This window comes from Strongylocentrotus purpuratus, unplaced genomic scaffold, assembly GCF_000002235.5.
Source record: "Strongylocentrotus purpuratus isolate Spur 01 unplaced genomic scaffold, Spur_5.0 spur5_scaffold_5, whole genome shotgun sequence".
Taxonomy (NCBI): Eukaryota; Metazoa; Echinodermata; class Echinoidea; order Camarodonta; family Strongylocentrotidae; genus Strongylocentrotus; species Strongylocentrotus purpuratus.
In genome coordinates, this window is record NW_022145611.1 from 43,029,408 (window position 1) to 43,054,371 (window position 24,964).

General features: G+C 36.5%; 1 protein-coding gene across 2 annotated transcripts in view; it reads left to right on the forward strand.

Annotated features, from left to right (window-relative positions):
• Positions 1-1,067: 1,067 nt before the first annotated feature.
• The window catches only part of LOC753239 (WD repeat-containing and planar cell polarity effector protein fritz homolog), a 37,187-nt gene continuing 13,290 nt past the window's right edge, over positions 1,068-24,964 (forward strand). Inside the window, exons 1-20 of one of the 2 annotated variants that reach the window (XM_030998978.1) lie at positions 1,068-1,252; positions 5,484-5,642; positions 6,089-6,133; positions 6,390-6,431; positions 6,925-6,995; positions 7,750-7,927; positions 8,237-8,373; positions 8,791-8,868; positions 9,357-9,460; positions 9,893-9,955; positions 10,426-10,516; positions 10,907-10,943; positions 12,428-12,498; positions 13,002-13,052; positions 14,042-14,113; positions 14,964-15,055; positions 15,784-15,885; positions 16,439-16,544; positions 19,777-19,891; positions 20,652-20,775. In XM_030998978.1, coding sequence (XP_030854838.1) covers positions 5,570-5,642; positions 6,089-6,133; positions 6,390-6,431; positions 6,925-6,995; positions 7,750-7,927; positions 8,237-8,373; positions 8,791-8,868; positions 9,357-9,460; positions 9,893-9,955; positions 10,426-10,516; positions 10,907-10,943; positions 12,428-12,498; positions 13,002-13,052; positions 14,042-14,113; positions 14,964-15,055; positions 15,784-15,885; positions 16,439-16,544; positions 19,777-19,891; positions 20,652-20,775 — 1,652 coding nt within the window. In that variant the 5' untranslated portion in view covers positions 1,068-1,252; positions 5,484-5,569. The remainder of the gene's footprint in view (positions 1,253-5,483; positions 5,643-6,088; positions 6,134-6,389; positions 6,432-6,924; positions 6,996-7,749; positions 7,928-8,236; positions 8,374-8,790; positions 8,869-9,356; positions 9,461-9,892; positions 9,956-10,425; positions 10,517-10,906; positions 10,944-12,427; positions 12,499-13,001; positions 13,053-14,041; positions 14,114-14,963; positions 15,056-15,783; positions 15,886-16,438; positions 16,545-19,776; positions 19,892-20,651; positions 20,776-24,964) is intronic. The other variant, XM_030998977.1, reaches the window with a different exon arrangement.

Genomic DNA, 24,964 nt, shown 5'->3' on the forward strand with positions numbered 1-24,964 from the left:
ACTTAGAAAGTGGGAGCACTGTACCGGATCGGATCCAGGGGGGGGGGGTGGCAAAAAAAAAGTTAACCACAACTTTTTTTTCAGTAATGCTCAAGGGTAGGGGGGAGGTGTTGAGTAAATAAAAATAGTGCTCACTATCCCCCACCCCCCTGTTGAGCAATATATATATATCATTAGTGCTCATTACCCCCCACCCCCCCCCCCCCCCGCTTCTCAAAATATTTTCTCACGAATTTGGCCCGCTCTCTCGTTTGTTCTATTCGTGATTGGATTAATTTGCTGAGCGTCATGATATAATTATGTTGACAGTGTAACCTGATATATTTGAAATCCTTGATTCCGTCCTGAATAGTACTATTATAAGGGAAATGTAGGTTTAGACATTCCGGTAGCGCGTACTAAGTTAGCGCGTGCTTAGTTAGTTCACACTTTTATGGAGTGCTTGTTGTGAACTAATTTACCCTGAACAGATTATTTTAATCCTTCAATGAAAAGTGTCCAAAAAATTAATTTTGCACTGAAATAGAAAGAAAAAGATAATATGAGTATACACTAAATTTCAACAAAGTCCTTGGTAGATTATCTTTGTCATGAATATTGAAGGAGGAAGATGAAACCTAGCATTCCATAGAAGTGCGAACTAAAATTCTTGTTTAGTCTGGACTTAGTCCCGGCTTAACTTAAGAGAATACCACCCATTCATACTTAAGTGCTTGCAGATCACGGATATTGTTCATTTATTCATTTATTTATTAGTCAGTGCAATGCATATAAACAATTTGGACTTCATTACAATTAAGAGTTCAAATAATACACACGACACTATACAAGGCCAATGAAACTGAAAGTCTGTGTGATACATTAATAAATTAATGACTCTATGGTTGCTACGTTTGAATTATTACAAAATATAAAGTAAATTGAATATCTTACTACAATTAGGTTTAGATTATTCAACTTCTTCAATACTTATTTTGATTTTGATTTAGAATTCCGCAAAGAATGGTGTTTTCGGACACCGTACAATTTAAAATTCTTCACTTTATTGCCCTCTTGGTTCGAAAATATATATGCTAGTTGTTTACATATATTTTCACAAATTACAAGTAACATTCAATCTAAGCAAAAGGAAAATCATTGTTTGATAAGACGACCTGTATTTCTCATTCTCGACCTCAACATGAGATCTAATCTTTTGTGATAAAACAGCTACTAGTAGTACTACAGACGATAATTTCATGGTAAGAAAAAAGTAAGATCCTCTCTCGGTCTCAGTCTCATCCGACGGCTTCATCCGACATGATTATGCCCTATCCGAGCGCGAGGTTGGTTAACGAACGACTAGCTAGGAGTAGGACGCAGCTAGCAGCTTGAGCGAGGGATAGGGCCGATCGAAAAGCTTAGCTTAGGCCAGGAAGAGGCTCATGTTTGAAGCGGGGATGGAGGGCAGGCAGTGGCATACGCAGGATTTTTTCAAGGGGGGGGGGGGTTAACATTTTTAAATGGGGCTGAAAATTTTGCAACGTCTCGGTCAGCCGCTGAATAAGTGGGGTAGAACGTAGAGCTTTGCGCATTGAGCGCTGTACCATGAGTTTATGCGCTCCCATTGGCCGATCCTCTTGAGTGGCTTCGAATGTAAGTGAGAGAGGGCCTACTACTTAAGCACAACTTTAAGCTCAATGGCAATGTCAATTTACGTAATATGACATGTCGTGTTTTAAACAGGTTAAGGACTTCACGCATAACTGACGCACACATAGGATTGCACACATGAAATAATAATAATAGAATCTATTTCAGAATAAATTTTCATTAAATGTGACGAAAATGAGAATTGTTCAAACTTTAAAAAAAGTTACGTAAGGCTTAAACTTAAATAAGATACTTATCCTTTTAAGGATGCTGAAAAATTTGTAACAAAGAGAGGGTTTGACTGAAATATAATGAGTTGGTATCGGATCAAACAGAAAATCGCAAGCTTTCTCCTCGCACCAATATCTTGTAACATATCTTGCCAATGAATAAGAAGGGCCCTTGTCTGCGCCAATTTAGGAAAATGAGGCTGCAATCCGCTGAGATTTGATGAAGATTATGCGCATGCACCAGATGTAAGCTAAAGTTGAAGTTCCTACGTTCTGACCATGCAAGGTGCTAATGTACAAGTACATAGATCTAGATCTAGGGTAGCGCGCCCGGTATTCGGTCACTTAAGGGGACATCGCTAATATATTTTTTTACCAAAGGGTGACCCCCCAAAAGTGACCTTACCCCCTCCCCCCCCCCTCTGAGCCGTTGCGAAATTTTTGGGACACCAAAAAAAAAAAAAAAATGTGCTCTTACCCCCCCCCCCCCCCCCCCCCCCCTGCTTATTCAGCGGCTGGCTGAGTCGTTGCAAAATTTGGAGGACACAAAAAAAAAAGTGCTCTTACGTCGGCTCAGTTAATTTCTAAATTGCTTCAAAAATATTTAACTATGAAAATATAATTTAACCTATCATCTAATGCTAAGCATAGGCACATGATAGGTGGAGTGACTAACTAGCTGTTTTTAGAATACCCCACCACAAAAATTGACCAGACATTTGTAGGGTGCCAAATGCTTCACTAAGCTAAAGCTGAAGACTTAAGTTTCGTAACACTAAACCAAATCCTAACACTAACTCTAACCATAGGTCTTTGATGTCTATGTACATTAACCCCACACAAAGCTGCATTACTATCATGGCTGTGTATTAAAAACTGTTTAGACAACCTCTATTGTTTCTCAACATTTCAAACACCACTGTACAAAACTCACCTGAGTTCACTCAAAATTGGTACTTAAGTGACAATTGATGACACTGATGTTGGAAAGAAAACTTTGAAAATTCAAATCGTGAGTCTACTGTCAAACTTACCGATCAACCATTTTGTATTCATTGTGTGCATTAGTATATTACTAGGAGGACCCGTGGAAAATCCACGGGATTCTAGGGGAGGGGGCCAAATAGATAGATAGAGGCCTATGTGCTATCCAAAAAAAAAAAATTAGATTATCTTTATATAGAGAATTTTTATAATATATGCTGTTTGACCATGAATGGCGCATCGTAAAACAAACTATGTCAGAGAGGATCTCGATCATTTGCATTATTATTGTATCAATGTAGTTTCATGAAAAGACTACATAATTATGCAGAGGCTTGGATTATGATTATGTTGGCATTGTTCACAAAATGTGTATAATTATTTTCAAAGTAAAGATTTTACGCGAAAAATCGGACGGTTTGTGCACAAATTGACTCGACTGTGTGTGGGACTGTGAGCGTAGAATCCAGTGAAAGATTTTTTTTTTTCGGGGACTCGATCTATATCAAATTTTGGGAAAATTTTTGGGGGCTACTTTTTTATTTTTCGGGGGCTCATTATTCTTGGGCTAATTTTTCATTAATTCATTTAAAGATGCAGTTTGTTTAGTTTAGTAGCGTAGTGTTACGTAAAAAAAGGCGTACTTTCTGCGTCAAGTTTCTACGCCGAAATTGCGCAAATTTTGTTAAACATATTAAATTGTTTGCGTCCATCTTGCGTACTTTTTTGCGTCCCTCAGGGTATAGTAACGTAGGCCAGCGTACTCTCAGCTCAGCGTAGTTGGTACGCAACTCTACTATGGACCCCACGCCAATTAGTGATCGACCTGCCAGTGTCACAAATAAGGCATTAAAAATATGCTCATCTGACCGTAATTAAATGCCTAAAACCCCTGAGCTTTCGGGGGTTCAGCCCTTTGTACCCGTGGACACCACGCCTGCACTCAAATCGCTTTGAGTTACCTGACCTCCCCCCCCCATACTTTAAAAATTGATTTGATGCAAGAACTGTATCATACTAAAAGTATTATCATGTTTTTAAACGACCATGACGATTGCTGATTTTCTTGTGAAAAATGATTATCGAAATTCAGTATACAACTATACATGGCCAGAATAATCACAATCCAAGCCCAGGTTTCATACATCTATTCACGAAACTATATTGAAATCGGGGCAATAATAACAATTTCAAAGTGTTGTTTAGACTCTCCTCACACCACGGACAGGCCTGGCTACTCCGGTCACCGCTCACACACTCAGGCGCTCCGACAGCACCGCCGACAGCAGCGCTCAGCTGCGGTGGCAATACACTGTGCAGACTCAAGGCAGTTTGCAACTGAACTGTCACGTGAAGGCGTACTATCACAGATCTATTTGCGCTATTCTTGTTGTGATTTCGATGTAGTTTTCATGAAAAGACCAATAAAACAGAAGCTTGGACTATGATTATGTTGGCATAGATCACAGAATTTGTATAATTATTTTCAGAGTAAAGATTTTACGTGAAAATAGGTCCATGGTTTGCGCCAGTTGTCGCAATCGCCTCGACTCGAATCGACTCGACTCGAATCGACTGTGGTGTGTGCATGTGTGTGACCTGAGAGCGTGTAATACACGTACTACAAAGCATATCCTATAGAAAGACCCATAACACGGGTAAGCTCAACCCGTTGAGCGTACATATTGGCTACATCCCATCACCCGCGTGAGTCATCTGTTGATGTGTATTTCTCTTACACGCTACAAAGCAAATCCTATAGCAAGAGGCCTTACTCAAGATACGCCGCAGCCTTTACAATGAGACTTGCTACACCCGTTGACGCGAGTGGATTCTCGTCTATCGTGTGTCTCTTCGTCTCTCTTTGATAATTAGACAGAGGGCGGGTGCACGCCTTGTCAACTCGCTCTCGCGGGTTCGTCGCCTCCTCGCAATCCACGACGCCCGCCGTGCTCTCGTCCGCCCGTCCTCCCCGGCCGCCCCGAAACCGCGTTTAAATGCATGGACGTCGATCGCGGGGTCGACGTGGCACGCGGGTTACGGGAGACAGGCCTCGTGGAATTGTGCCGCCCTCCCCGCGCCATGGCGGAGGCGGGCGGGGTCGAGGAAAGACGTTTTTGAGGAACGGTTTTGGCCCGTGTTGGACCCCCCGCGGCGATTTTGCGTATTAGTAATATAGATGTGCAATTGCTGCCTAGCTCAGCAAGTATACAGTGCTATAGGTCAATACGCATTAGCATTGACTCTGTGCTTTGCTGGATGGCATTAACCCTAGTATAAGTATTGGTGGGGTATTCTAAAGTTAAGTCGCATAGGCTAACTAAGACTAAGTAAAAGACATCTTGGATCATAAATGTGGTGACAAGTTCATATCACGTGATAAAATTGTATGCTTCTTGCACCTTCTGTTAATTTGTGTCATATCCTAATGAGAGGGGGGGGGGCGGGATGTTCTCAAAAGTACACAGACAATTGTAACTTGTAATGTAACAATTGTAATGTAACTTCATTTCAAAATGAAATTCAGGAACGATGATATCATGCATATCTGCTGAGGATATTAACTAGATATTTAGTTTTGACTATCTTCAAATATCTTAGAATTCAAATTTAATTACACATCTTGTTTATCCCCAGTGCGAGGATCACGAATAAGCCTTTGACTTTTATTCTGGATTATTTGATATGGGAAGTTGAACCGTTGTCTGTTCAGTGCAAGCTTGATGTATTCCAAGATGGCAGGATGTCTGGTAGAACTCTACATCTGGTCCATGAAAGGTGCCATGGATATCAAAGGTAATTTATCGTCTGAAAAAAAAAGAAAAAAAAAAGAAAAAAAGATGAAAGCCCTTAGTTGCTTACAAGATGTTATTATCAACATGGACAAAACTGGTAGAATGATTAGTGTTGTCTTACTAATTAGTGTTATGTTGTGTTTGTAAATTTATTCACCATTTTTGCCAACTCAACTTTGTTATTTGCTAGATTTCTTAGGTTAAGATGAAATATTTGTTTAGCTGCTTTGGGTATAAGATATAATTGATAAATTTTAGCATTGCCCTTGTAATTTGAAAAGTTTTTATTTTATTTCTGAATGTTTGTTATTGTCTTGCCACTGCAAATGTACTCGATTGGTTGAGTCTTAATACTTTGAATATACCCACCCCATTTTGTATGGGGTTCAGAAACTTTATTGAAGAAAAAAATTTGATTAATCGTATTTAAAAACTTTTACATTTTAGATGCAAACATTGGATGTCATACATACTATGACAAAGGAGACATGGGTAAGATATCAAGTTTCATTATTTTTATTATGTATTTATTCTTAAAGCAAAATTTACCCGATTTATTACCAAAGTTTTGTCTTTTTTTTTCCTTCTGAAAACTCTGCCTTTAATGGAAATGATAGATATAGATAAGAATTTTTAAGTTAATATTTATGATGCATTCAAATTATATTATTGATGGGTAGTGTCCTCAGAAGATTATAACTGTAGCATTGACTTTGCTTTCATTTGATTTCCTTTTCTCTACATTCAGTTAACACTGGTTATATGGATCAGAAGCAGCAGTATTTTGAAAGTAAGTATTGGTCAGCCATTGGGATGTATATATTTTAAAAAGCCTACGAAAGGCAACTGTAAGTGGTTTGTAATTGGCTTATTATATATATGCTAAGATTTATAGGACTTTTGCATTCCCCATAAGGAGAGTCTTGATAAAGATATAAATTTACACATATCGATGATGAAAGCACAATTTCTAGGACAGCCAAGAATGGATATGAACAGAAACCTAGTTACTGAGGAGGATGGCAAATGTGGGATTATTTTCTGATCATGCTTACCCTTCCAGTGGTGCCACCATGTGTACATTTTTATGAAAATTAATTAATTGCAGTCAAACTTAAATAATGTTTGTGAGATTGGAATATCATTTCAAGAACAGTTGAATGTGTATGATAATTTACAAATTGTATAAATACATTTATATATGATTTTATGTCTTTGCCTTCATGATGAAAGATATATATGATATATTTATTAAAAACCTATATCTATTTCTAATATTTTAGGTCGAGATCAAGTTTGGACGCCCAAGAACAGAAGGCCTGACAAACTTAGGGATCTCCTCAAAGAAGCAGAGGTACAGTTTGGATCACTAAAAATCAAAATGTGTGATTAAAGTGAATATACAAATATGTTTATTTCTTACTGAGAAGCATCAAGATATTCCAGACTAAATGGGAAAATTATACACAATTAAGGACTAAGGAAAGAGAGTAAATAGGGAGACTGTAAGTAACAATAATAATAACAATAATAATAATATTATGTCTTGTTTACCCAGGGTAGCCTCATCAGTATTCATACTGTTCTCTCCCTTATGGCCCTGCAATCATATTATTACCTTTGTAGATTTGTCTTTTGATCTCTTGTGGAAGGTATAGATATTAATACTATATTTTAAAAAAATTACTAACAGCATTTGTGTCAATGAACTTAAAACAAATTAATCATTCATAGCTAAGAGAGGCAGAACAAAAGCATATGGTGATAGGGCTAGCACCATTTTTATGGAATTCCCTCCCAAACTCATTACATTGTATATCCAATATTGAAACATTCATATCTAAACTCACAACTTATCTTTTCAAATTACCACATCAATAGTATTAAAGGATAAGATGTTGTAATCTTTCTCTTTGTATGCACTTCATGTTTTTCTATATGTTTCTGTTTTATCTTCCTTTTATGATCTTGTTAAACTTTATATATATGTAGGTCCCCTATATTGTAAAGCGCATTGAAATGTCAACAGACATGAAATGCGCTATAAAAGAACAAAGAATTATTATTATTTGATTTGATTCCTTTTTTTTTTTTTTTTTTTTGTGAAGGAACTTCTTGCGAGTCATGCGATTGTTGCTACACTCTGGCGATCTCAGAAGCATGTCCAGCTCCTGTTGAGTAACTGTGTGCTGTTATCCATACAAGTAGCCAGTCACAGTGGGGATATTGATAGGCTGGTTATTGATAAGAGTCTGCAAGGGAAAGTTCCTCCCTCTATCAATCATGGTAAGTTCACATATGATATCTTGCATGATGAAAATTGATTGTTCCCCAGACATTTTTAAAATAAATATTTCATTGTTGCTTTAGGGAGATGTAATGATTACAGACAGGCTTTATAGTGTATTAGAGTTATTAACAGAGAGCGTACATTCTAGTTGGACAATAAGAGTTATAATTTGATAATAACAGTTTAAATAATAAATTGCAAAGTGACTTTCTCCCTTATCTTGATATGAAATGATGCTGTTAATAAACCTCATTTTATTACATTTTTGAAAGGGTCATTCGTTATCTTATCTTGTTTTCATTCAGCTGTCATGACAACCTCCTTCATCTTGTGCACATGGAATGAGAAACCTAAAGCAACCTTCATTTACTTCAGTAAGAAGACAAATCCTTCTGGAGACTCTTCCAAGAAAGTTGAGAAACTGTCCTCCTTAGATCCCAAGGTAATTCAAATAAATCAGTGAAAATCCAACTATTACAATTCTGAAAACCTCATGGAATAGAGCATCAGTTTCTTATATCTATGCACTTAGGAAATTCAGCTGTTAATGCTAATAAAAATAATGATATTTTAATGTAACAATTTTACAAAATGGTTCAATGTTGTTGAACAGCAGACACTCACTGTGTACAAGCTCTGTAGACCAATCAAGTGCTTCACAGCATCTCAAAATATTTAACAGATTACATAATAGTATACAAAAGAAAGACTATTACCAACACAAAATAAAATTTAAAAAATGAATGAAAATCTTCAAACATGGAATTGTTAATGTATATATACTCATGTGATCTATCCCTAATGTTAAGAGAATTTGCAATACCAAGAAACATGTATATTCTTTTTGTTTTGTTTTAAGTATTCACAAGTTGATCTCCCTGGCTCCAAGAACAAAAAACTGAAGAGAACTCTATCTGTAAACATCAATCAAGAATGGGTAAGTAATGGCATCACTTCAATAAAAATGAAATTGAGATTTTTCAGTGAATGAAATAATGAATTGACTACTGCCCTCTGTTTAGTAGAATTGTATTCCTTGTAAAAAGTAGATGTGATTTTAATGTGAGTTTTCTTCCTTCACCTATTCTCTTTCATTGGTTTACAAGATTTATACACTGTGGCTTTTAGTATAGTAATTGTCACCCCTTATCATGCTTCTCTTTTGTCTAAAAAAGTGAAGGTTACTGGGCAATAATTCAAGGTACGGTATACAAACTGAGTAAAGAACATATATTGAATATGTTTAACATCATTACTATAGCATTGTGCAGAAGAAACTACAAAGCCCAATATTGGAATATTATTACAGTCCACTTGGTTGTCATTGAATTACGGTGGTACTGAACCTGAGTCTAAACACATGTTTATTGAGATCTAGCCCCTGAGTAACTACTAACATGCTTTTCTGTATTTTGTTTTGTATAGGTATTAGCATGGTGGGCCACTGCCTCTGAGACCTCTCTTCAGTGGGCCCCTCCTGTAGCCGCAGAGAAAGACAGAGCAAATTTGTTTGTTTATGCCGTCAATGGGTAAGTGCATTGATGTTTTATCCAGTTGAATTGTAAACTGTGCATGGTGGGCTAAAGTCTCTTGGACCTGACTCTGATCATGGACCTACTAAGAAGTAGGTCTATGCTATGATGGGCTCGCCTGTAACTGCAGAGAAGGACAGAATAATTGTTTGTTTATGCTGTCAATGATTAAGTGACAATTACTACAGCTGAACAGATGGAACCTTCAAAAACTGCAGAATGAGAAAGAGTATTTAAGTATGGTGAAAAGCAATACAGTTGATTTTTCTATTGATGGTCGGTCACAGAAGTTTGTTTTTAAATTTGTTTTTGTCCTCTCGCGAAATTTTCAAGAAAAGCATGTTGTTTCAATTAATTAATTTTTTTAAATGAAGATTGCTATCAATTCAGAAATTACTGTTACATGAATTGTTGTTTTTCTCTCTTCAGAACCAAACTTGAAGAAATCAGTTTTGTCAGGACTGAGAATGAGCCATTTGCAGTTGATTTCAGGTACGTTGATATGATTGCTGATGTGATTCTTTTCTAGGTTACCGGTATTATTAGGATGATAAATCTATTGAAAAAGATATCTAGCAACAAAAAAATTCTGGAATGTACTGAATGGTGCTTTAGAACTGAATTTTATTCATTTCCTGCCAGTGATTTGGGGGCATTTGCTATTGCTTTTTGTAGTTTGGAGATTGCTTCAAGCCTGTTATATATATATATGGAATAATTGTTTGATTTGCATCAGAGCTGTTATAAATATTTATTTTTATGATTATCTCCTTTCTTTGCACTTACCTTTCATATTCTATTGTTGAAGTGTGTTTTGGTACTATTTAGATTATACAGAATAATCAGTTCCCAAAATAATAAGATTTAACCCTCTAGTATAATGATAACATTTGGCTGTATATGTTTTTGTAAGAAATAGTTTGTAAAGATGTGGTTGAACATCCTTCTTATGTTTGTACTAGCTTGAACCAGCCAAGACACATCTATACATTAGAGGTAGCACCTGGTAGAGCCAGTATTGATACCTGTATCTACGAGTGTTCAAGAAGTAGGGTAAGTCATATACACATACTGCTCTTCATATGTACACTAGTGAAAACAAAAGTGTGTTAGTTGCTCATTAATATATCCAGAAGTCTTTGAAAAAAATACATTTCTAAATTAGATTCTCCATGCATGAAACATGAAATAGCCATACAAAAACAATGTGACACCTATGCATGTGGTAGATTTTAGATATGATTGGCTTTATGTGATGTATGCAATGATCTTTGTTTTTCTAGAAAGTAGACAATGGTTGTAAAAAGATGGTCTAAAATGTTGGAGCTTGTGAACAGCTGTGGCCGTTGCGCATAACAGTTCCTAATTACCATTACTTGAGTTCATTTTAATGAGAATTTATCATCAATGTTAATATGTTTTTTCTTCTAATTTATCTTAAAGATACAAAGAGCATCTGTGACTTCAATACCTCTCAAATGTAAATATTTCTTTTGCTTATTTCTATTTTTTTTAAATCTTTGGACTGATAATAAAAAATTTGATCCAGATTGGAAGAGTATACAAAATGCAATAATTCCTCATATTTATCTAGTTCTCCTAATCTTAAAAAGGTTAGATGGGTTATTTCCAAATCTGATATAATATTTGTATAATTTATTTATTTATTTATTTATTTATTTAAAAATATTTATACAGGATGACAATATCAACCAAGGCTGTTTTTCATATTGGTCCTGTATATACATACATGGTAAAATACAAACAATGAAATACAATATATCAATGAAATACAAATATCATTGAAATATGCAAAACATGAATAGATTAATGAATATTGAATAATATAACATTTTATAAAATAACCAGCAACTGGATACATATATTTACATTCAAAGGTTTACCCAGGATCACAAAAAGAATGATTTGAAACAATGTACGAAAAAAAAAAGAAAAAAAAAAAACAAGAAAAAAAAAACTAACAAACTTGTATTTATTACAGTAGGGTAAAAAAAAAAATATATATACACACATCCATGAGGATATTGGTTATTTACAACATTAATGAAAGTACAATCTTTTATAAAGGTATTGAAATGAAGAAATAGATGTAGAATTCTGTAAGTTAATAGGTAATGAGTTCCAGATAACTCCTCCTGAGTACATAAGACTGTTCTTAAAGCATTCTAGATTAGGTTTTGGTAATATTACATTTGTTTTGTCAGCGGCTCTAGTATTTAAGTTATGTCTATCGCAGACCATTTCAATAGCATTACACAGATGTGTTGGTGCAATACCATGTACAGATTTATACATTAAAACAGCTAAAAAATAATTTCTCCTTTCGTCAAATGATTGCCATTTCATTAATTTTATTAAATCATCACCTCTAACATTTTCATAGTCATAGTTGGATGTAATTATACGTGCTGCTCTCTTTTGTAATCTTAAGAGTAACTCTTTATTTTGCCTTGAGCAATTTCCCCAGACTGTGCATGAATAGTCAATACATGGTAAAATAATTGTATTATACATGAGCTTTAAGGATTTTAAGAACTAGGAGATGAAATGAGTAGATTATGTTGTCAATTATGTGCATGATCATATTTAAACCCATCATGCATGATTTAGGTATGTCTCCCGACTCATCCCTTCATAAGGGAAACAAAGCCTTTGGAAAATTTTACTCTAATTTTAGCAAGAGAACAGAGCTCTAGTCTGCTTTAAAGTTTCTTGAAAACATATTGCCAGATGAGATCTCTATCCACGTTGTTTAGGGCCCCATTTCATTAAACTTGGGTAATACCTGTTATAAACTTCTGAAATCATGATATTTGATTGGCTGAGAACAATTTGTTATAGAAGTTTAGAATTTGATATTGATAACAAGTTTTATGAAAAAGGGCCCTGATTTTACATGTACTAAATGAAACGTTGGAATCTGTACCTTTTTTTCATTTTCAGCACCAGTTCTTACATACGGCAGAAATCACAATGAAGATAAGATTATACTGGGATGTGCAGATTGCAGATTGGTAATTTTTTTTCTTTTTCTTCTCACTAATACAACTTTAATCGAATTAGAGCATCATTTATTGATTAGAAATACATAATTAGATTGAGATTATATTCTGGGATTTTTTTATTTTTAAAGTCATTCATATAGCCCTTTAAAGTCTATGTGCCTTTTGAAAGGCAGACATGTTAGTTTCCCCCACTTCATAAGGAGAAATTTCTTAGTTATGTTAACATTTTATTTTACAAATTAACCTGTGTAAGCTTCACATGCTTCCTCATATACATTACTGTTTCTGCTTTGGTTAGAGTTGGCCTACAAATATATTTTGATGACATTATTTTTAAAGGGTTATAAAATATATACACACTTTCATAATTGTTAATGTTTTGCACCACGTTATGACAAGGTTACAAACAAAAGTTATTTGCTTAATACCGTATCTGTAAATTCTCTAAAGTACATTTCATCGTATGAATAATATTTTTCCACATCTGCACTTTATACTTTTCTTTTTGACAGGTGCTCTATAATGAAAGCAAGAGGATAACACAGTACATTCAGACTGACTTAGTAAGTGCTCTTATAACACAGTACATTCAGACTGACTTAGTAAGTGCTCTTATAACACAGTACATTCAGACTGACTTAGTAAGTGCTCTTATAACACAGTACATTCAGACTGACTTAGTAAGTGCTCTTATAACACAGTACATTCAGACTGACTTAGTAAGTGCTCTTATAACACAGTACATTCAGACTGACTTAGTAAGTGCTCTTATAACACAGTACATTCAGACTGACTTAGTAAGTGCTCTTATAACACAGTACATTCAGACTGACTTAGTAAGTGCTCTTATAACACAGTACATTCAGACTGACTTAGTAAGTGCTCTTATAACACAGTACATTCAGACTGACTTAGTAAGTGCTCTTGCCTCTTGATTTGCAGTAGTAAAATAAACATAACAGTTTTCACAGTTTATGCTCTCAAATATTTTACTTAAAAAAGATCTTGCTTTAGCATTAGAAAAAGGATGCACTAGTAAACAATTTTCTTAATTTTATGTGGCAAATGGTATATAGGGCATCATTTTCCCACATAATAGTTCACATTAAATTGCAAAATGTTTGGAATTTCAAATATAGTAATCCCTTGAGGAATCATTGGAAATATTCATATGTACTTTACAATGATAAAAAAGCTAACATGAATAAAGTATCTTTTTATTTATAAAATAACACTAAAAATGTTGGGGAATCATTCTAATGATTTACAAGTAATTTACAAGGAAGTAATAAGTGATGTTAATAAAGCCTTTGAATTATTTAAATATTGAATGTTTAATGTTTGAGTGTTAAATTCAACCAGTTTGTGTGCTGCTTACATAGAAACACTATGTCATCATCTTAAAGAAGATGGCCATTTATTAAATTACTTGTAAATGATCTATGACACTTTTGGCAAACTTGGTCAAATTTTTGAAGCATCCATACTTGATATGATAAGGATAATTTACATCATATTTGTTTTAACCATTAGTGACTCTGTATTTGATCAGGTTCCCCAGTTCATCTCATGGCATCCTGGTGATTCAGTCTTTATTGTGGGAAGCACAGCAGGAAAGATACAGGTATCTTCACACTAAATTCTATGCAATGTGATAGTGAGCTAGTATTTCAGGAGTGTAGTACAAATCAGGCCTAAAAAAAAAAAAATGTTATATTGCCCGTTAGGAGCCAAAACATGGGTCGATCGGTCAGAAATCTTTTATTTTTTAAATACTTTTCCTCCCTCTTTTTGGTTAATATTTCTCAGTTTTGAATGCTTTAATATTTTTTTCTCTAAAAACCATTTAAAAAAAAAACTTTAAAAAAAAACTTGACCGTAGATTTCAAGATTTTCGGGTCAGTTGAAAAGGGCAATACAACATCTTTTTTTTAGGCCTAATTGAAATGTGATTAACTTTGATGTCGGAAGATAACAGTCATATGACTTGTTCTTTAAACAGAGCCAGCAGGCGATATAGGAATCCTACACTCATGTGTGATTACACTGGAAAAATAGGTCTTCATCGATACTGAAATAGAGATTATTTCTTGGGCGTTTGCTGTTTCATGTTTAATAGATTCACAGAAAAGTAGAGAGTAAAGAAGCAGTCATTTCTACTTTGTTAGGAATAAATAACAAATAAACTTTAAATCCAGGATGTTGTAAACTTTTATGATGGTAGGATTATAATGCTCTAAGTATTTTACTTGTTTGAATAAGAACTAATGGATAAGCTGTGCATACATAATTTGGCATCATTTGAAGTGAAAACTACTGAAAAATGAAGGAAAAAAATATTTTGATGTGGGTGAGATGACTAAAATCTTAAGCTTCCCAATGTTTATATACCTGTATAGAATAACATTTTTTTCAAAATGTTTATATTTGATGTATTTTGATTTTCATGATAACCTTTGTCATTTGACCTGCAGTGCTTTGACATGGCTCTGAATACTCTGTTCTTCTACTCAAACTCTGAGCAGCTTGAACCCAAGTCTGTTCTATCCTTAACAACTCATTTCAGGTGAGGAAATATGTGATTCCAAATTTGATGTGGCTTTATTTCATACAAGATATAGGGTTAGGGTTAGGATTCCCATTCGGTTTTAGGTTAAATCTACCTTAGCCTCCCCCCCCCCCCAATTCTGGTTTTAAATCTGGCTTTTAATCTTATGTAGTTAGGTTACTGTGCACTGTTAAAGTGAATCTTATATTTACCTCTGCTTCAATATCATCAGTTATTTTCAAATCACAACCCTTAAATTAAGTTTTGATGTAAGGTCATAAAGCTAATGATACAAAATCAAGGTGAACAATGACAATACATACAAAATAATCCCCTTTCAAATCCAAAGTGATGTGAGCTCTCCATTTGTGTTTTTGCATAACATTCAGTATCTGATATTAAAGGCCCACTGCACTACTTGTAGCTACTTGCGCCCTCTATATCCAAACAATGCCTAATCGGTGACCATTGGTCCCCCATAATCCTCTTTTTCTTATGTTAACTGAGAGCTGAGTTGATGAGATAACCACCTGTCCAGTGACCTTGCAGGGCGGTCTTATCCCTCCTGTAAACTATGGCAGATAAGCTTTAAAAGAAGATAATGCAGGCTTCACTGAAATGGGAATTGTGTGCCTTTAAGATATGCGGTACTTGTATTTCCCTCCTATTTGTCAGTACATCATGTATAAATTGTGGTGAAATGTTACTTACTGTCCTCTGATCATTATTTTGTTTTCCTTCCGTAGACTTGAAAGCCATATTGTAGATTTATCTTGGGCGTCGTCACCATCATGTTCCTGGGACAGCATTCCTGACGCTCAGGACTCTATGCTTATCACTCTCAATAGGTAACATGGATTCAAATATATAGTTATCAATGTTTATCACCCTCAAACATATGTATTGTGTTGGCCACCAGTGCTTATTTCATCACTTTCAATCGGTTACTATATAAATATATCATATAATGACTATCAATTCTTGCCACTCTCAAATATATATGTTGATTTAAAATGTGGGCTGCTGATATTGATATTATAATGTATGTGGGACCTAAAATACGTATCACTCCCAATGTGAGATATGAATATCCCTTTTTGGCATAGATATTTGCTTTACAATGAATTAATATAAGAGGATTAGCAACAGAAAGACAAGTTGCCATCTGCTCCTTCCTCACAATTTCTAAGGTTGTTATAATGTTCCTTTCATCCTTTTTGTGAATTTTTCAAATTGCTTTTCTATATTTGTATTGTATTAGATATATTCCTTGTACTTTTGATAAATGTAATAGGCTTTGAAATCGAAATTAAACTTCGTGATAAGCAACTGTGTTGCTCTGTTCTTGAATAAAATGATATTAAAAGATTTTCTAATGGGATATCCTTATGTATGTTTCAGAGGACCACTGGTGTTGGTACAGATGGGACTAGGAGTGATGAGCCGAGGTAGCCTAGGAGCACAACAGCTCACCCATCTCTATCTGGCTAATGATCAGATTGATGAGGTAAGAATTTCATTTGTAATAAGTTGTGATATAAATCTCATGGCATATATGTTGAAAGTTTTCAAATACATTTAAATTAATATTATATAACTGTAACTGTATAATTGTTTTAAATGGGGGCACGCTACAAGAGTCCTATCTCGCACCCCGGGGCAACGTGTCTGACACGGCCGGTTGTAGCAACTACTCCGAAGATCAAGATTACAGTAATCTTGATCTAAGGAGACACGAACGAACGAATATTATATACTAGCAGGACCCGCGGAAATCCGCTGGATTCTAGAGGGGGGGGGGGGGGGGGTGTAAATAGATATATAGAGACTGTCTAAATTAAAACCACCAAGAACTTTATTTGCCATTCAGGCCATTAAAAAAATATACATGTTTAACGTCCCCGCCCGCTTCCTTTTTTGGAGGCCGCCTCCAAATTTTTTTTTAAAAATTTGTTTAATTTGTTTTTTTGTTTTTTTGTTTTTTTCGAAAGGTAAAAAAACAGCGTCCCCGCCCGCTTCCTTTTTGGGGGCCGCCTCCTATTTTTTTTTTTTTTTTTTGAATTTTTTATTTTGAATTTTTTGAAAGAAAACAAACATGAAAAGCACTGCTAAAATTTATTTCTGATTTAAAAAAAAAAAAAAAAAATGTCGGCCGCCATCTTGAAAAATAGCCCGAATGTCAGGGAAAATGTACGGAGAGGCCATTTTGAAAGAAAGAAAAAAAAAAAAAAGGGTCTCCTCCTTCCCATTTTTTGAAAAAACAGGACGCTAAAGTTAAACATGTTTTTTTTTTTAATTTGGCCTTATATAAAAAAAAAAAAACGATCCAACTGTACCGGTAGTTATTCTTTAAGCCACTGGAACTGCGTAGAGTTTCGTAGTGTGGCGTACCGACTACGCAGAAATTAGGCTGCGTATTAATGGGAAAATAGTCCCTGCGTAGGTTATGCGTAGGCTGGCGTACAGGTTTGCTTATGGTTGCTTACTGTGTGGAAAGCTTTTACTGCTTTGTCGATCTGGCGTAGGGTAGCGTACTGTTGCGTAGGCATGTAGCGTAGTGTTGCGTAAAAAGGCGTACTTTCTGCGTCAAGTTTCTACGTCGAAAGTACGCGAAAAAAATTAAACATGTTGAATTGTTTTCGTTCATCTTGCGTACCCCTTTCCGTCCCTCAGCATATAGTAACGTAGGCCAGCGTAGTTGGTACGCAACACTACGCAACTCTACGTATTGACCCCACGCCAAATAGTAACCCGCAAGTGTCACAAATAAAGTATTAAAAATATGCTCATCTGACCCTAATTAAACGCCTAAAACCCCGAGCTTTCGAAGGTTTATGGCCCCTTGAAACCCGTGGACCCCACGCCTATATACACTCAACCCGCTGCGATCTAACTGACCCCCCCCCCCCTCCCCACTTTGAAAAATGTTTCTTGGAGCCTTCATGTAACATGCAAGAATGGTGCATGGTGATGCCGATTTTTTTTCTGCACCCCCCCCCCCCCCCAAACAATTTTACTCATTACGCAACTGATCGTTTTGCAATGCATGAAGGCACATGCTTCTGTCTGCATGGTTGATATTGAACTATTAATATGCAAATGTACAATTCATAACCTTATTCAATGCTTTCTTGTAATTTACTGTAAAGATAAGAAACAAATTTTTGCCACTTCGGCCCGCACGCTGTTGTGTTGACGGGTTCTTCGATGGATGGATAGACGTATGTGTAGTTATATAGTTGTACGAATATTGGCCTGCTTGGCCCCCCAAACTCTTCGACTCTAGCGCAGCTCAGTCTTGGTCAAAGCGCCCCAGCCGCAGCACCGTGTATACTGTATGTGTTGACTGAAGTTAGCTTGCGACTGAACTGTCAGTCCAATGGTTTTCTTGTGAAAACTTTCCTTTAGAAAATGATAATCAAAATTAAGTATAAATGGCCGTAATAATCACAAAATAAGCTTTGATTTCATACCTCCATTCACGAAAACTATATAAAAATCGCGGCAATCATGATGGAAATAGGTCTCTAAGTTTTGACGTCGACGGGAATTAGCCCCGTGTATCTCTCTGGCTTGTGCAGCGAGTACAAAGCACACCCTATAGTAAGATGGCTTACTCGGGGGTTATCCCGCCCTTTGCATAGAGCATTTAATACGTAACATAATGTGAGTTGATGGTCATCTGTTGTGTGTCTGTTTGATACAGCTACTACAAAGCACCTAGCTACTACAGAGCACATCATATAGCAAGACGCTTTACTCTGGGTAATCCCGACCCTGTGCATAGTGCATTTAATACGCAACTTAATGTGAGTGGATAGTCATCGGTCGTGTGTCTACGGATGTCATGTTGAATATCCATGAGGTATCTCTGTCGTCACGCATATCCTGCATTATGCATATCGCGTCTGTTTTCGCCCTGGACGTCGACACGGAGGAGGACCTCGGGCGGAGTATAGCCAATTCCACAGAGTAGACTCTCCCGCGGACGATGGCACCGGGCACGGTTACCCCGAGGGGAGGGTTCAGGAGGAGATAGCTGCACCAACTTCGGTCGGCGATCTCATTAAAAAACAATAGAATACAAAGGCTCGCCGAGACGTCGCGCCCCCCGCGGAGCCTTAGCGTATTATTATTATAGATTTTTGTTTTTGATAAGTTAGAAAACATTGAAACAAAAATAACATGACTTGTATATAGAGAATGTGTGCATGTGGTTAAACCTTATGTGGTGGCACCATTTATAAATAGTACCCACTCTGTTCTCTAATCATTGCAGCATGTTTGATGGGCCTTAGTGTAAGGGCAGTTTGCACAGTTTGCTGAGACAATCCAACTTCATGAATAATATGAAACTGAGTAATCAAAAGTATGTGACTTACAGTTGTTTTCTTCCCAGGGAAATAAATTGAATGACAAACTCAAGAAAAATATGTACCATGCATATTTTATTATTATTGTATGACTGTAATTAAAGTGGATTTGAAAATGTGACTATGGAAGGCAAAATAATCTTAGGTTTAATTATTATCATTGAAATGGAATATTACAAAAATTACAAGTGAAGAGATAAAAAAGTTTATTGCAATAATTATTAGATATTGTAGGTTTGCAATTGTAAACAGCAACTTACACAACATGCAGATATGACAATGATACATTAGTGCACATAATTGCTAATTATCACTTAAAGTTATTAACCAGTGGAATTATTTTTTCTCCATTTATTTGATGATTAGGCCACCCATTTGCTGTCTGCTTTGAACTGGAACACAGCAAGTAGTACCTGCTTTGCTTGTTTGTCAGCCATAGTAAACTACCTGCTTCGTCTCCCACTCAATGCAGTCAGAGAAGGTAAGCATTAGTAGCTCCTAGATGATAATACTTTATGATCAAGTCTCAGAAGTTGATTTAAAACTTTAGAAATATGCTCTATATATTTTGGCTAAGACAAGATTACATTTTCTTCCAGTTCAGTTCAGTTCAGTTCAATGTATTGGTCATGCACAAATATAACTGTACAACTGGCATAGAAATAACTATCTGGCTGTTTCCATATATATATATATATATATATATATATATATATATATATATATATATATACTTAGATTTGGTCTATTCCTCCGTACAGTGCTCAATGCTTATAGGCAGAGCAAAATATATATTGGATAAGGCAGACTAATGGAACATGGTTGCAACTCTGAGTTTCACGCCTTGCGAGCGATCAAGGCGTGAAACTCGAAGTTGCAACCATGTTCCATTAGTCTGCCTTATCCAATATATATATATATATATATTTGAGAAAAAAACAGCAAATAGAAAACACACCACAGTAAGATACAACAAAGCCCAGTAGAATACATTACATGGACAAGGAAACCAGGAAACAGAAACATATATAGGCCTATGTATGTATTGGAAAGTTTGTTCCTATGACTAATACCCCAATCAAATTTCAAAATTGAATCTCTGAATTTGAGTTTCGAAAGATCATTTATGTATAATATTGCCACATTAAGTGACACAGGAGGGGTTAATGAGTGATAAACACTGTTGTGTGCTGCTTCCACACACTTGTAACTTGTTGTCCTTTGTTTGGTTGATATGATAGCTGCTCTAGAGACCAGTCTTGGGTCCTTCTATGCACCTCTCCGACCCCTGTCGGAGGTCATCGTTGTGGAGTATAGGGATGCAGTCAGCCGTCTTGCTCGGAGATTCTTCCAGTTTCTGCTCAGGTGAGAGTCTTGTTCTTACAAACATCTACAGGGATTGGGATCGGTGGTTCTTAATCTACCTCCCAGTGTTCTTTAATGCATGTGAATTGTTCTGATTAAATTAACGTTATCCATATGTGAAATGGGACTGAATATTAAAAATATCCCTTTGGTCCTATGTCGGTTCTACGATATGTACTATGGTGACAATTACTTTGCTGTCAATATCCTAACTACTGTAATCAAATTCCAAACTTCTATCCTGGACCATACACTACACCTACTACTAGCAATGACCCTAACCTTGACCCTAACCTTGACCCTAACCTTGACCCTAACCTTGACTCTAAATCTAACCTAAATCCAACTCCAAACTTAACCCTTACCTTGTACTCTTGATGAAATACAATCAGGAGCAAATGTCTGTTCGCCCCTTTGGCCCGTTGGTCTAATGAATACCCTTTTCTCAGTTATAACTTCAATTCAATCAAGTTCAAGTTCAAGTTCAAGTTTTATTTCCACATGTGGTTCATAAAAAACAACAAGTATACATACATGTTCAGACATATAAAAAATACACAATTAACGAACAATAATATTAAGAGAAACAAATAGCGAACAAAATATATGAACAACTAAATACATGTAGATATAAAAAACATGTGGGGGAGGGACCAACAAAGGCCAGGGGCCTGTCGAGGCTAATCCTCAGAACAATATTAGATATTTTGGATATTTTATATATAAAAACAAAAACGAACCAAAAACCCACAAACAATAGCGACGTACTTTATAAAAAGCCTTTCTTGAGAATAGTATTATAGATATATTGACTGCTAAGAGAGGCATAGTTGTTTCTATAGGCTCAAGGGGTCATAGCAGAATGTATCGTCCCCGAGAGCCTATCGAAATGACTATGCCTTGAATATTAAAGCAGTCAATATATCTTTTATATACCGTAAAAGAGTCAGAGAATACATGTGCGACTCACTTACCAATCATCATCATCATCATCATCATCATCATCATCAAACTGTGCTCCAGTAGAACAGGGAAAGCAGAACTGTGCTCCAGTGGAACAGGATAATTTTGCATTCAATCGCACTGCGATTATGGTTTCGGTGCTTGAGCTGGCACAAAGTGATATTATACACGTAAACTAATGGGGATCACAGCAAAATTTAACTATGTCCGCAAAAATGCGGGTATAGTTAAATTTCTGCAGGCATAGTTAAAAAACATGATTCACTTTCAACCAATCAGATTACAGGCTTGATGACAGGCTTGATGACAGGATTAGGACAATTCTTAAAGTAAGGTATGTAATGTGTCATACTCTGGCTTGTAGGGCTGTTAGGATCTAGAACTTGAGAAATGAAGGCGCAATGGGTCAGTGTTAGAGCAGTGGTCTTGTAACTGGGAGGTACTGGGTTCAAAACCAAGTCAATGCTAGTGCTCTTTAGTAAGGCATTTATCCTCATTACTAAGGAAGTGGTTTGTCCCCTGGTTGCTTACTTACACGCTTACACATGCTTTCTTAGCAGTCAGATAAAAACAAACTATCATACCAAACAAATCTAATACCTGTCATTCGAGATGCCAGATAAATTGTCCGAGTGTTTTAGAAATAACTCGAATAAAAGAGAAAGAGTTAGCATTTGACAAGCCAGAATGTGGCATTTCAAAGATGCAGTATGAAAATATGCATTAATGTGAGTCAGTTTGTTTGACTTTCTAAGAAAATGGCAAGTCATACAAAAAAGAACATACAAGCTAAATTTGGGTACAGTGTGTTCAAGGTTCATATACCAACTTGTTGGCTTTTTGATACAGAGCAAATGAAGTGATTAGATTTTGGGGTCACGAGGTCAAATGTCACAGGGTCATTATGTATGCAAAAAAAACTTGTGATCGCATTATCATTAGAATCAATTGACAGATTACCATCAAACTCAGGACATGTATGTATCTTGCTGAGCCAATGAACTGAATAGATTTTGAGGTCATTAGGTCAAAGGTCATGGGGCTCATTATGTATGCGAAAATAGCCTGTGATCGCATTATCAATAGAACTGATGGACGGATTACTATCAAACTCAAAACATGTATGTATCTTGCAGAGCCAATGAACTGAGTAGATTTTGGGGTCATGAGATCAAAGGTCAAAGTACATGGGGCTCATGATGTATGCAAAAATAGATTGTGAATGCATTCTCATTAGAACTGACGTATGGATTATGCAGGTGTCATTTGTAAGACGCACCTTTTGACCCCCGGGGATGGTGCGTCATGGTTGCATCATGTTCCCCAAAATCGCGACGCACAGTACCGTCATGGCCGCAAAATGTCCGTCACAATACTGACCCATATGTGCGTCATAGTAAGTCACTTTACCACGTTGCGTCATTTGGTGTATCAATGGGACCGTCACTTTCTCCAAGCAGAAGTGTTTCTCAAATGTGCGTCATTGGCTAGTCATTTTCATGAAATGGTGTGTCGTATGTTTGACTCAAATGTGCGTCGATGGAATGTAATGGTGTGTCACTTTCTGTGACGGAAGGTGCGTCATGGTATCAAAATGTACGACTCACATCGGTACAATGACGCACCATTCCCGGGGGTCAAGAGGTGCGTCTTACAAATGACAAGTGCATTACTATCAAACTCAGGACATGTATGTATCTTGCAGAGCCAATGAATTGATGATTTTAGGGTCATGAGGTCAAAGATCAAAAGGTCATACATGATATGAAAAAAAAGCTTGTAATCACGATTTTCTGAGAACCAGTTAATAGATTACAATCAAACTTTAATACAAAAAATTGCTTCTGTTTTGGTTTGTAAAATTGCTCTATGGTGGAGGTATCATTTTGACTGCATGCAGTCGAAGAAGATCCATCTAGTTTATCCCATTTCCTCAAACTCTAGCTCACTGACCTATATTTCTCACCCCCCCCCCCCCCCAACTCAGAATTAGGTTGGACTTCCCCCTTAATCCTACCATTTCTTACTTTTTTAACCATATTTTTTCACGTAATCTACTTGTAAGTCAGTGATTTATATGGTTATTAGTTTAATTACGTCATAAAGCTGAATGAAAGTGTCTAATGCACTCTGCCAGGGTATGTCAGGGTCTGTTCAACTGTGTGTTGTATTTGATTGTTGATGTATCTTCTTTATACCCTTGGATATATCAAGAGCAACAGTGGAATGCAGCACTGTCTAAGATTGTATGGTCCATTTTGCATAGTTGATGGAGAATCCTATGAATAGCTGGAGGGAGAATGCCAGGCAAGTTTTGACTGAGTTCTAAGCTTAACATTTTGAGTGTGCCCATCTACCAAGATTTGTGTTGTTTTATTACTCGTGAAACATTCCTCGCAATATGACCAGAGGCAGAGGAAAGCCCAACTCTTCTCCTGGCAAATTCCTGCCTACTTCACAAAGAGGTCAAGGTCAGGCCATGCCATCACCAAAACAGCCTTTTACTCCCCACAAGGGAGTAGATCGCACAGTTAAAGCGAAACAAGGAATGTTGGACTCTCCCATAACCAAAGAAGGTGTCTTCATCGACGTGCAAAGTGTTCATGACCAGTTGGGGAATATTGGAGTAGCTCAAGATGATCTGGCCATTATCATCGGGAATGCTGTTGAGACAGCTGTCAAGGCAGCAATACCTGCAATTGTGAAGGCAGTGAGAGAAGTCTGTGTTGCCTCTGTGAAGGAGGATATCAACCCACACCTACTTCGCAGCCAATTCGAGAGGGATGAAGTTGACCAGCAGATGCGGAGGGAAAACCTTCGTATCATAGGACTCACAGAGGGGCATGTAGGACAAGTGGAGACAGAAGAAAATGCAGGTGAATCAGAAGAGGCCTTGATGGGTAAAGTTTGTCAGCTAGCAGAAGAGGTTGGAGTGAACATCACCCCAGATGACATTTCAACATGCTATCGGGTTGGAAAGCCAAGAGTGGGAGGAGGAGGAGCTCGCCAAACGATAGTTCGGCTCATATCTCGGCGAAAGAGGGACGAAATATTCAATAGGAAGTATGCTTTGAAGGGAAAAATTTCCTACAAGGGCGTTTTTGTTAACGATGATCTTACCCCCATGCGATATTCTGTGCTGAGAAGCGCAAAAAACTCTCCACTTGTTAAAAATATTTCCACAAAAAATGGGAATATCGTTTGCAAAATGCAGGATGACTCTTTC